This window comes from Ziziphus jujuba, chromosome 3, assembly GCF_031755915.1.
Source record: "Ziziphus jujuba cultivar Dongzao chromosome 3, ASM3175591v1".
Classification (NCBI taxonomy): Eukaryota; Viridiplantae; Streptophyta; class Magnoliopsida; order Rosales; family Rhamnaceae; genus Ziziphus; species Ziziphus jujuba.
Window position 1 is genome coordinate 16,579,431 of NC_083381.1, and position 13,934 is coordinate 16,593,364.

The following is a 13,934-nucleotide window of genomic DNA, read 5'->3' on the forward strand; positions in this document are numbered from 1 at the left end:
AACACAAACATTGTACATAGAGAAAACTATAATATTATATATATATATATATATAATGGATAATGTAGAAGAATAGTTATACAAAAAATTTTCACATGACATGTTATCTATATCAAGTGAGAGAGATTGCCTACCAGGTTATCACCCAGTTTTTTTATTTCCTATTTTTCTATTAATTCCCTCAAAATCTCCTCGAGCAGCTTACTTTTACTGCAACAAGGTTTGAGGAAGAAGGCACAAATTCAATTAACATTTCTTTACAAGATGATGAAGTTGTTATGTTACAGTCAGCATGAACAATGAAACACAGAATTCCCAAAGCATTTCGCTTTGGTAGTAATCCTTCTAACACCGGTTTCGCTGTGAGATGATCTTGGAGTCGTGGGAGATAGATGGATTCTATCCATTATATTGATCTGAGGGGCCTCAAGGATTGCCTTAGGGAGTGATAATGCGTATTGCATGCCCCAAATAGAGAGAGGCCTCATATATATAAGCGACCGGAAGTGCCCTCCAATTGACCATGCCTCTGGAGTCTGGAACCAGTATCTGCATCGTTCAGGAAACGATATCACAAAATTATTCTTAAAACATAAACACATCAAAGAATTCTGTTGCCAATATCTAATCTTATCCCCTATAAAAGAATCCTCTACTACAAGCAACAAAAAGAAAATGATGTTGAATGCGATCAAGAACTTGCGCAACTAAGGAAATATTACATGAGAACTACAATAAGGCAGCTATAGAAGCCAAAATCTTGCACAACCCTGATAAACTGATTACATAATCTGGTAAAAATTGGTTTAATTATTTCATTCAACATATGCTGACAAGTTAAGCATGCAGCCAATCTAAGCATTGTTTAAACATAAAATTATTATGAAAAGGAAGTCAAAGGATGCCTCATCTAATCCAATTATCATGCTACCAATATCTGCCTTTGACATATAGGAAATTAGTCACCAACAAAGACTAGTTTAGCTTGGATGTGTAACCATCATTTGCGTCTAAGCAAATCTTTTTAAAAATGAGTGAAAGAATAGAATAAAGATCAGCCAACCAAAAAGCACTCTGTAAATGTCCAACGTATATACTTACCCATATCCCTCTTCTGACCAGCCTGCAGTAAAAATGCCTTCAGCAGTTGCAAATGCCTCTTCCTCCATTCCAGCAAGAATCATTGTAGCTGCAACACCATAGGTGACACCAGTCCATATTTCACGTGACTGCATACATGTCTCATCTACCTTTCCATTGGGATGCATGCCATTCACAGCACCCATTGTTCCTCCTTTAATTTTCATCACATTGAAATCATAAATTTTTTTCAGAGCACTTTTGATTTTATAATCATCAAATAATGAAGGCAAACCCGAGGATGCTGTATACCACTGACCAGCCAATTGATCTGCTTGTATAGATTTACTGTTACTACTTGACCCACTATCATAGTTAAAGTAAGAACCGTTCCATAGTTTTTCTTCAAATATTGGTTTGGCCTTCAAGTATTTGGCCTTACACCATTCAGCAAAGGGTTTATCACCAAGCTGAAGGGCCATTGCAGCTGCAGCTTGAAGGGCAGCTAACCAGAGGCAGCCACAGTAAGCACTTATACCATGAACAGTCCAAGTGTCATATGTCTGATCCGGGAAACCATCATTCTCGATTAAACCATCATTGTCCCTATCAAACTGTTCCATGTATTCCATTGCAGCACGAACAGATGGCCACACATCAACTCCAAAAGACATATCCCCTGTTGCAGAAAAATCCCTATACACCTGAAGCACAAATTTTGGGTTCAAATCTTTCCACTTACTTGTATCATGAATATTATATGCATTCATTTCATGCCATGGATCATGTGTTCCCAGATCATGAGGGACAGCTCCTCTAACTTTACGAATCCCCCAATTTCCTTCTGCTAGGAACTTTACTTTTCTTCCATCCTCGGATAAGACAGCTTTTGCAAAGTCCCTTTGAATATTGAGTTCTATTTTAGGAAATAGTGCAAGGAGGGCAAACGATGCATAGAAGTGCACATCATAAGTGCACCACATGATGTACTCCACTCCTTCCAAGTAGAGAAATCTACCAACATCTTCATTATCATATTCTGGGACGGAATGGTTGCGGTATTTGGACATACTTAGTGCACTGCTGTAGCCATAAGTTGTAGCATGACCAACAACTGTATTTTCTCTGTGGTTAGCTTTATTTTCAATGACCTTTGGATCTGAGCTTTCTACTTCTCCTAATAGGTGTTCATTTCTTGTGTTTCTATCTGATGAGGGAGAATCTGTACAAAAAGGGCAAAATAGTTACTACATTACTATTTGCCATGTTGCATAAATGCAAGAGCAGGAGAATATATCAAATTAAGCAATAATAACATAAATAGAGTACATGATAAGGTTGCAGCTCAACTGAAAATGACATGAATTGTAAGAAGAAAATATTTTCTAGCAATTTATCAAAATGAGAGAAATTTAGCCAATTAGTATAAATAAGTACCAATCCAAACTGTTCCACCGGCAACCAGAAAGTAGAGCTCATTAAACAATGTGAATTTGTACCTGCGATAATTAAATGACACATTATGTACCAAACACAAACCAAAAAAAAAAAAAAAAAAAATAGATGCAGAAAGTAATATATGGTATTAATTCACCGGAAAGTAAGCATGCTAATATCAGATTAGGATTGCTAAGTAAGAACTAGTGTTATGAAACTTCTATCTCTAGGGCAGGAAATGATGGATTTTTCCCTGGTGGTATAACCATACAGTTCCAAAATCAGTAATGAGCAAAGTAAAACCATACAGTTCCAATATCCATAATGAGCAACAACATATTTGTTGAATGTCCAACATAAACAAAGCATATAGACAATCAATTATTTGATTATACCTAAAAAAGCTTAACTAATGCATCTTTTGAAACTTTAATCCTGGGTGCAGACAGTCTTCAAGTGTTTAATGGGTAATGCACCCAAATTACTACCGAAAGCAGTACATACATCGTCCAATTTAACACAGATTGATCATCAAGATGACAGCATCTAAAAATAACTTTCTTCAATGCCTGAAATGCATGGGACACTCCTCAAATTCATCAAGAAGGGAACAAAAATTGTGTTTTTGTCTTCTACAACATACATGCTTGGGATAAACTTCCAGTGTACATTAAACTGTTAATGCACTTCAATTTTCGTAAGTTTTTACCAAAAAAATAAAAATAAAAAATTAGATGTTCAAGCACACCATCTTAGCTCTAGAAGGTGGGAGCTAGTTTCACCATTTTAAGACACCTATAATTGTTCTTTTAGTATCTTATAAATGAGTTAATTAAGAATTACCATTCTGGAAGATTGCTATCTTTGAGGATAGGACTTTGCCATTTCTCTATCTCTTCCTCCCACTGCTTGTAATCTGTTCAGACAGAAGAATTATGAGGTCCTATATATCCTACTTTAAGAACCCAAAGACACATAAAGCTCTATAAAATAGCCAAAAAGTAAAAAGACTAGAAAATTTCACCAAATTATCAACTGGATTAATTAGTAACTCAGATTATCACAATTATAAACACCCTAACTTGAATAAAAAAAATAAAAAATAAAAAATAGGATGACATACTTGTTAGTGCATTGTGCACCAAGTCTTGAGCCGCTCTTTCAGAGGTACCGTAGAATTTTGTGTACCTCCTGCAACAAATGAAAAAGTCAAAAAACAGTTAAATTAAAATTCATAAAGTTTAGATGGCAAATCGTTAAAACCTGTATAATTATTAAAACATATGGAAATGAACATTCTACAGCTCCATGGACCTATTTTTTAAAGCTTAAATTGTGTTATTGACTATTACAGCAGCTAAACCAAGGTTAATACAGTTAACATGCCCTGCTCCTTGTCCAGTTCCAGATGATATAACAAGCTTTCAAGGAGCTATTAAACACTTAAAAGTGCATAGACAGGCAAATAATAAAATCAAGAAACATTTATAGATACATACATACCGAGGCAAAGACAGAGAGAGTTACCTTTGATACGAGCTTCCCTTCGAAAATTTTACTGTTGGAGATGACCATGCTAGTCCAAATGCAACAGTACACTTTCCATGAGGTTCCACCCATGCAGAAGCTGAAACTGCAGCACAGAGTGCCTCTCCAACTGATGAAGGCATTGATGGTCCCGAATTGAAGTTTGCACGACCAAATTGTCCATCCTTGAGACAAAAATGCACAAGTCAAATCAAACTCTGCTCTATCATTATAAAGCTTGGAGAGGAAGCTATGCAACATAAGGGAATCAATCTGATGCAGCAATCTATCACATTAAAAACTTTCAACACATACCACATGAACTTCTAGATAGGAAAAAAAAAAATTCAGGTAACTGACTGTATATTCAAAAGCACTATAAATGATTACCTTTACCATTGTACTCCACAACTCCTTTGCAGTAGTGTTACTTCCTTCAGACAGACCAAAACTGGGCAAAACAGTCACGCTTACATTTTGCGTTTCACATGCAGCAATTGCAAAAGTGACAGGGGGATTCCCTTTTGCAGTCCTGCACCATAGGCATAAATCATTGTAAACACTTAAAATCCTCCATCAGAGAACAAATAAGAAGACCGAGAGAACAAAGTCCAATAAAACTTGCAAAAATCCACATTGGATTACTGACAACATTTCTTCGCCTTGTCAAGGAACCAAAAGGAAAACTAGAATAAGAAAGAGGGGCCAAAAAAAGCCAAAACAAAAGCGGGAGGAGAAAAAAAAAAACTGAGTAAGAGTAAGAGACTGAAAATGACTGAACTGTCCAAAGATATGAGGGAGATTTACATACTGAAATTGATGATGGGCCATATGATGGATAAATATAATGAGGGAAGGGCAGAAATTGCAAAATTACAGAAAACAGAATATGCTCGTAAATAGAAAATATGAAACTTACAAAGTACATCTTTGCAAGAACAAATTTATATAGACCTAAAGAAAGAGAGGAGCGGGGTGAGAGAGAGAGAGAGAGAGAGAGTTTTCCCACTCAAAAACAGTACGAGTAAAAGGAAGCTTCAGATTGAAAGCTCTTTGTAGGGAAAAAAAATATCCACACAAGCAAAGGCAAATTATAAGTGTCAATATTACATGATAAAAATGAGACTAAAGGGTGGACCTAACTTTGGAAGAACAAGGGTCAAGGAATAATAGACAATTGTTAAACCAAATATTTAAGGAAACAAAATAAAACAAAAAAAAAAAAACAAAATACACGATAAATAGGCTTTACTGCTATGGAAAAGGAAGTAGTTTGCATCCATCTCCTAGAATTTTCTCCAGTGTAGCTCAAAACATCTCTATCTTTGTTAACAGATAATAAGACTAAATAGTTTCTAGCAAACATAAACTGTTAATTTTCCAACTTCGATAAAGCAGCAAGGAACATATCAATACTTCCCAAAATTAGAGCAGCAACAGCATCATACCACATGGAAACAAGTGCCTAAATGGACATAATGAAAATTTATATCTACTTCAAGGCGTAGATTTCAGAAATGACGAATTGATTGGGGTACCAATACTATATGTTGAAGTTTGTTATCTCTGACAACATCAGCAAGAGAAAGATCACCAAAGCTATGATCAATCCATTCACATTATGCAAATAATTTGTTCATGAAAACTGAGTTTAAATCAAAATTCATAAAAAATGCAACTTGCTATTCAAAGATCTCTAATGCAAGGTTTAACATTGCTAATGTACAATGTTTTTCTAGTTGTAGCCTATGGTCTTTACCCCCACATAAAAGGACAATACAGTTTGACAATATTGCATCATCTTTTTTCCTTTGATCTAGATATATTATTCTAAAAATCACGTGCATATCGCAAGTTGCAACCAGATTGACAATCATGACCAAATGATCGCAAGGAGTCAACAGATAGGAGCACAAAAAGTCTTAGGGCCCACCGTTTTGAAAACATTTCATGATACAAGAGAATGAAGGTATCATATCAATTGGGTATTGATGAGTTTGGACTCATCAAACAATAAAAGGAAACAAATGTCCAACAAGCTCACTCCCACTCATAGGAACCCATGCTTAGCTATCATGTTACAAATAAATCAGATATTTACCATCTTGTTTCTTAATATAAAACAAAATTATAAACAATTATTTCACACAACTGGCAGTTTATATGGAGATGTATAAAAAATGTGCAGGTGGCTAAGTCTTCTAATCAACTAAGATACCGATATAGCAATGAATAGTAGTTATATGAAGAAATACATATATGAACAATTAAAAAACAAACACTAAGCTAGTAATGTACATCATTTTTTACTTCCAAAACGCAGACAAAAGATCTGATAATTATCTTCAAGTCAATATAACCAAACAGCCCTCATAATGAAGTATAGCAAGATATAATCAATTACCAAATCTTCTTCCTAATTTCCAATAAAATTTTATTGAAACATGGCAAGGGAGTGTATGATGGTTTTTCATTTCATTTACAAGGATTCTAGCATACAACATAAGCATGTTTGTTTTCAATCTTTCAAGGTTCCAAAGAATTTGAGACAGTTCTAATTCTTTCACCACCAAGCTTCAGCGCCCCCTTTTTCTATATATATCAGTTCCGTTTACACAGTATTGTATTTAGAACAATTTTTAAATTGGCAAGTTGACATACAAGCATCATTCTTCATTGTCTTTTTCCTTGTTTCCTTCTGCTGAGGCCCTAAGAACCTCCAGCATCGGGTGTGGGTGTTAAACAACCTGCCTTTAACCATCATAATTTTGAAACAACTAAGAGAAATACGCAAACCAACCGTAATATATAGCTATTAAGGTTTGATGACTTGCTTGTGATGTAGAAGAACTCCGGAGACTCCATCTTCATCTCTATCAAAGAAACAAGATGAAGTTAATAACAATAGTCGCAAGCACAATCATTAGATAACCTAGAACATATAACAAATATACTTACAGAAATGGTTCATTCACATGATCTCCTGACAAGTGTGAGATTCCTCCAATTGAATTCTAGACAAAATAAGCAAATAACCACTGAATATTCAAGAAACTGAGGCATATCCTTAAGTGCTAAGAGTAACAAAATATCAACTCTGGTTGGAAATAAGCTTACCGCCCATGTAAAGAGAAGGCTGACTTTTGCCCTTTCCTTTCCAGTATTGACCAGCTACAACAAAAATAATGTCTCTTATTAGCAAACCAATAATTTAAAAAATAATAATAATAATAATATCATATTGCAATTCTTGTGCTAAGATCCTATAGTGGCTCAATTAACTGCTTTCATTGGAATATCCAAAAAACAAAAAACATCATAAAACATGAAATATTCCACAGTTCACTCCAACACTAAAATGAACATGATAGACAAATCACAAAACCAAAGACAGAACTGTCCCACAACCTATTTCTTTGCTCATGGTTTCCATTAGGTACTCAAGGATAGTAAGTAATCTACAGCTCATCTAAAGATTGCTCATTTCACATATCCAACCGGTGGACTAGGATACAAATGATTTATCTGTATTTCAGAATATCTAGATGGAACATACCGTATAAACAAAAACAGCAGTAGGGAGACTACTATCTCTATAATTATGTGGTATAAATGGTGATATTTGCCGACAAGACACTTTCAGTTCTGGGTCTGGTTCACCTATAATATAGAACAACAGGATTAAAAGGAAGACTAGCAAATTATGCAATATCACAGAGAGAGAGAGAGAGAGAGAGAGAGTAAAGGAGTTCAATACCATCATATATGGTCCATGCCCTAGGAAATAAAGCATGGTATGTGGAATGCTGGCCATTAAGATTCCAGCCCCACGATGATATACCTTGATCACCAACTTTCCTGTAAAAGAAAAGAAAGATAACTAGTGTGAAAATCGCAACATCATGGAGAACCATGATAAATTATAACACCAAACGATGTCTTTAGAATTTCAAAATCCTACCATGAAAAATCAATCACCCTCATGCATAACAAGAAAACCAATTGCTCTAGTGTAATCTGGGCAAATTAATTTGATTCTTCTAATTGAGATTAGACTAAAGGAGTGGAACTGTGATGGTTTTACAAATCTTGCCTTGCTTGAATTAGAAGTTCACATTCACAAAAGTGTCAATTGAGATGTTTTTCCCTTTTTCTTCCATTTCCCTTGCCCAATAAGTATTTTGGAGTGATATTCTTCTTTAACACAAAAGTAGACAGGGAAAACACTATTGAATAGGAGAGGAAAGGGTGAAACTTTGATGAGAATATCATCACCAAAGAAAACAGTGCCTCTACCATGAGTTCAAGACCAACCAAACCAGATCTGACACCAATGAAGGATCAAAATTATCTTATACTACATGCTCCCATTGAGGAATAGTTATGCCACCTTAAGGCTTAAGCCAAGAATTTGACCACCTGCCAAGACAATCTAAGAATGTCTAATATCCATCTAGAATTTCCACAGCAATAAGAAAAATAGTAAACACAACCTACTCACAACCCAACTGCATCTAGAAACAAACACAGAAGATGGCACCAATACCAAATCAAATGAAGAGCAACCAAAACATATCTCTTCATGTTAAACTTCATACTTCATACAAATACACATACATTAACACACATCTTATGAAGAAACATCCATAATACTGTAGACCATCACATGTTAAGAATACATGCTTTTTATTCTTCCATTTCCTTCAACATTTTTCCTCTTACCCTAATCCTTCATGTTGACCAGGGGCCAAAACCGATGCATAGTTTTTGTTTCCTCCATCTCTAGATATGAAAATCTACAGAATACCAAGAAAATAAATTATCAGAAGCATTCAAAGCAATAAGACAGCAAAAGTGTGTGCTGATTTGAAAGAGGCAATTGATAGTTATACCTCTATTTCTTGTACACATCGTGTAGAAGCAGACAACAAAAAGAACATCAAATGAACCCAAACCTATCATCCATTTCTGATGTCACAGTTATAATTGCTCTACTAAAACTAACCACATTCATAAACATTTATGAGAATACTCAACTTCTCTATAATTGGAAGAAACAAATTACTGATGTCTATAATCCTTAAAATAAAATATTAATAAAAAGAATTACTAAATTCAATTTTTAATTGCCATTCCAACCCATCATCTTTAAACTGTCCCATTTACATTGACATGAAAAGTAGTTAGCACTTAGTATGACCAAAGCACTTCTGATAATAAGCTGCTAGATATTACTGGATATTAATATATAAAAACTAGCAAACAAGTTATCATGCAAAAGCCTATCTGCAGAGCTAAAATAAAGATTGAAATGAATTTGCATTCCAGCACATCCAGTAAAATACCACATCCACAAGTACTTTCATAAGTTACAGATGGTATAAAGACACGATAACAACAATCCAAATAATAATTTACATAGCAAACATATTATCAGAGGAAAAGCAGAGCTTTACAGAGAATTGATTGGCCATAACAGGGGAAGCTTCACATAAACCAGGAATAATTTGCCATTGCCTAAACTCGCCTCTAAAACCTCTAGAGATGCTGCCACTTCTGTAAAATATAGAGAAAACAAACCCGCATCAGATTAACAAAGATATAACAAAAAATAATTGAAGAGACGAATCTGGTAAACTACATACCCCATCCCCCCAAGTGGAACCCCTTGAGATGCAGATGGTTTGCAAGTTTCACGAGTGAAAGGATCAATAGGTGCTTTCTGTGAATATACAAAATCAACAGGTCAATTTCATAATCAATGTGAAAAAATAGCTTGCAGCCAATTGTTGTACAGTCATGTAGTCATATAAAAACATTGGACAAGGAAACTAAAATTACACCATGCCTAAATCAAAATAGTAAAAAAATAAATAAATAAAAATTACCCTTCCATGAGAGGCTTCTTCCCTCACATATGACCATAACCGTATACCTAACCGAATCTGAAATTTCAAAATTCAGACAATAGTCAGGAGAAAGCAGAGCTGAGATTGCTCAGAAAAATAGGTAAAGAAATAAAAAGAAAAAAGCTACAAGCATGGCAGACAGAACTTCTATACATCTTAAACAGTAAAAGTGAAAGGATGATGTAATTTACCATTTTTATGGCTTCTGTAAATGTAATACTAAATTCTTTGAGAATATTAGCATGGCTGTTTAACTTTCTCCTCCAAGCTTGCTCTGGTGGGGCAGCACTATCAAAATCAAGCTGCAAAGAAGTATCAAAAGAAGGAGCAGATTTGAGTAGAAGAACAGACATGTGCATCTTGAATTACCAAAACAGAAGAAAATTATACAAAAAAAGCTACTTATCAGATAGGCTACTTCCAGAATATATGAAATGCAGCAATAATGGACCAATCCTAACAACCCAATACTTCTCTAGAAATGTTGGACAAAACTCTAAAACTTACTGTTTTATCTTATTAGGAACTTCATCCGGAAAATGTGAAATACCGCCTAACATAATTTAAATGGACCCTTACCAGACCACTGACCCAATCTTGGCCTCGCAGGGCAGGCCCATAAGTTTTGCAAATGCACAAAATAGAGTACTCCTAGACAAGAATAATGGAAACAACCAATAACTGACAATTTGAATAACCTTCCGATTATAAGACACATGAAACACACTACACCATAGTCCATATTTGCTTTGCTTGTGACTTCACCAAAAAAATATGCTAATTTTAGTTTCCAAGCTACAAGTACATTTGAAATGAAGATAAGAGTTTTGCATGCTTTCCATGTGTATATGTAACTAATAATGATTGACAACATCAAAACCTTCAATAATGGGGTTTCTGGAGATTCTATCTCAGAAATCCAAAATTTTCAAAGTCAATAAGAAGCTAGCTTCACCAAATGATAGACCAAATCCACAGTTTTAAGACTTGAAATAAAGAACATATTTAGTGATCCAAATCATTAAAGATGCTAATTCTGTATGGTTTAGTATTTTTATCAAGAAAAGTGTTTATCCATTGCAAAAGTGATATAAATTCTAAATTTGTATGTGACCACACACCAATCTCATTCCAACTCAGTGATAAACCAGCTCATTCAAGACGTAAACCATACTTAAATATGTTTTTATTCACTCCTCCATCATTCAAACAAAAAACAAAAGCACCTCCATCAGATATTCAGATCTTTACACCTCAGGTAACAATACGAGGCAAACAATTATAAAAACTTAGGTTCCATAAAAAGTACGTAAAATGATTTGTATGCATCAAACTTTCATGGTAAATAAGAATGTTATCTTAATTAAAGAACATTATTATTCAAGCAAACATTGTTTTATACATGCGCATATCTTTTGGCAATATTATAAGAGTTTAAACACTCCAACTTCAGATTTTTGGCTCTTTGATTAAATAAAACAAAACTAATATTCCCCTAAATAATTATTCATAAGTTTTGAGCTCAAGTTCTTCTCAGTTTGGTGACTTAATTAAAATTCCTCCCACTGATCAAACCAGCTTGAAGTTTAATAGAAAAAAAACAAATATTGTCAACATCAGTAAGCATTGGGTTCAACCGATAAATAAGAAATAATAAATAAATAATACAACCTATTCAAGTCCGTCAAAGAAAAAATGATGACAACCCGAAAATAAATGTCAACACACAGATAAATATCGGGTTCAAGCGTTGAAAAAGATAAATAGATAGATAAATAAAATTTACTCTGTTTGACTTTAATGGAAATGGAAAAGAGAAAATAAATTTCCAATCTTTATTCATCAATTCATCGAGATTGTTTAAGCAATTCGACATACTTCGAGATTTTCAAAGCTTATTTTGCTTTATTTTCTTAGATTTTCTTAACAAAAAAGGAAAAAAAAAATGTAAAACAGAGCTTACCAACTGCAAGGCGGTCTTGCTAATATACTCCTCAGGAGGCCATGAATTTTTTCTACAGTGAAATAAATTCCCACTAACCATATCGACTAAATTCTCGAATTCAGATTATCCGATTCCCAATCAAAACCACGAAATCATCCACGACTCCTTATCTTAATAAATACCTCTTATCAAAGATTTCTTCTTCTTCAAAAATAAAAGAACTCTTCCAAAAATAGCTATTGAACACCCCCAAAAAAAATATGTTCTTTACCTCCAAACAACAACAAAGCAACGAGAGCAAGTGTAGTGAAACCAAAGCACAAGCAAGACCAAAAACACACTCTAAATCAAACTTGCCCTCAAAGATCTTAAATATCAATCATACCCCTCCAATAAGAACCCAAATGAACAAACAAAAATCCCAATCAGAATCAATCCTACCAAACAAAGTTCAGTTCACGAAGCAAAGCCAAAACCAAACAGTATTCTCCAAAGACCCACCGAGAAAACCGCTCTTTAACGTGATTTGCGGATTCAAATCAACGAAACAAAATTAAAAAAAAAAATTTCCAAAATTCAAGAGTTTGTGACATGTGATTGGCTGCGATGAGGAAGATATTTGAGAGAGAGAAGAAAAGAAAAGGTTAAATGGAGATGTGAAAATGGCGTGGCGAGCAGAGAACGAGCCGCCTGTAAACGAAGCTGTCTGCAACTCCGTCTGTGAGATCGCCAGGTGGATATGGCTTCTGATACACACACACACGCACAACTCTTCGCTCTTTTATCTCTCTCCTCCCTTTAAAAACCAAAAATAAGAAAAGCAGCTTCTCCCGAGTTTGTAGAGAGAGAAAGAGAGGAGCGCAAGAGATTTGTTTGGCTGTTGTTTGCGTCAAACATGGCTTTTTAGTAGTCTGGTGGTGTGGGCCTCCTTTTTTTAAAAAAAATATATATATATTTATTCAGCTACTGTGTGCGATAAAACTATTTTCGAATTTTGTTCAACCAAAAAAAAAAAATTTAAATAATAAATAGTTGCAATTTTATTTTTCTTTTTTTCTGTCAGTCGCAGGTGGTGTGCTTTTTATCTATTTTACACATGTTGAATTTATATTTTTTTTTAAAAGATTGACTAATTATTTCTAGAAAGAGTGTGGTAAATGTTATTTTAATTTTTAGTTTGGACAATAAATGTTTGTTGTAAATTTATTTTATTTTTTTTAACTTTTTTAGTGCTAGTTTTTAGGTATGGCATATTGATGTTTGTGGAAGTGATGTTTTGTTTATTATATATGAGTTTAGTTTAGAGAACAGAAATTTGTTGAATTTGTTTTCCCTTTACTTTTTGCTTTTGGTAATGGAATATACTTGTGTGGAAGTCACCTGTCGTTTATTATTTTAAATTTATATGGTATCAATAAATTGTCCCTGTTGAAGTGCTACGTGGATGTGCATTAATCCTCTCATTAAAGCCCTTTTTTTTTTCGTACGTTTTAATTTTAAGTTGACAAGATAAAACTTTGTTTTGGTACTTCAAATCCATATGAAACAATAATAATAAAATATTCAAAATATTTATTAAATATAACAATATTGAATTGATTTATTATTTATTTATTTATATATTAAAAATTTATTTATCCATGTTTAAATTTATAATATACCAATTAATAATATATTAACTCATATTATTTAGTAAACATTTAAGCATTTATAGCACTATTTAAATTTAAATGATAAAAATAATTTGGTGGTGCTTTTTGATTCCCCTTAAAAATAAGTGAAATATATAGTAATCCACCTGAAAATTAGTTTGGTTCAAGATTTCACAGATTAAGTAAGTTTAGATTATCTTGCAAAAAATTATATATTAGGTTTTTTAGTACATATATATATATATATATATATATATTATGTTAGAGATAACATCGTTTTATCATTTGCTAAAGATGATAAGTTCCTTTTGATATTTTTGAATGATTTATAAATACTTATATCATAAAAGTATGAAAAAAAAAATGTTATTTACCATTAGTGAC

General features: G+C 33.6%; 1 protein-coding gene across 1 annotated transcript; it reads right to left on the reverse strand.

The window, feature by feature from the left end:
• Positions 1–17: 17 nt before the first annotated feature.
• On the reverse strand, positions 18–12,806 carry LOC107422526 (uncharacterized). The gene is made up of 18 exons (XM_016031988.4): positions 11,917–12,806; positions 10,145–10,255; positions 9,933–9,989; positions 9,690–9,766; positions 9,501–9,600; positions 8,767–8,840; positions 7,802–7,902; positions 7,601–7,704; positions 7,162–7,215; positions 7,003–7,058; positions 6,879–6,917; positions 4,435–4,576; positions 4,045–4,229; positions 3,641–3,708; positions 3,361–3,433; positions 2,518–2,579; positions 1,102–2,302; positions 18–549 (listed from the first exon to the last, which is right to left on the reverse strand). Exons 1-18 carry the CDS (start codon positions 11,995–11,997, stop codon positions 288–290), a joined length of 2,847 nt encoding a protein of 948 aa, XP_015887474.3. The 5' UTR covers positions 11,998–12,806; the 3' UTR covers positions 18–287.
• Positions 12,807–13,934: the final 1,128 nt, after the last annotated feature.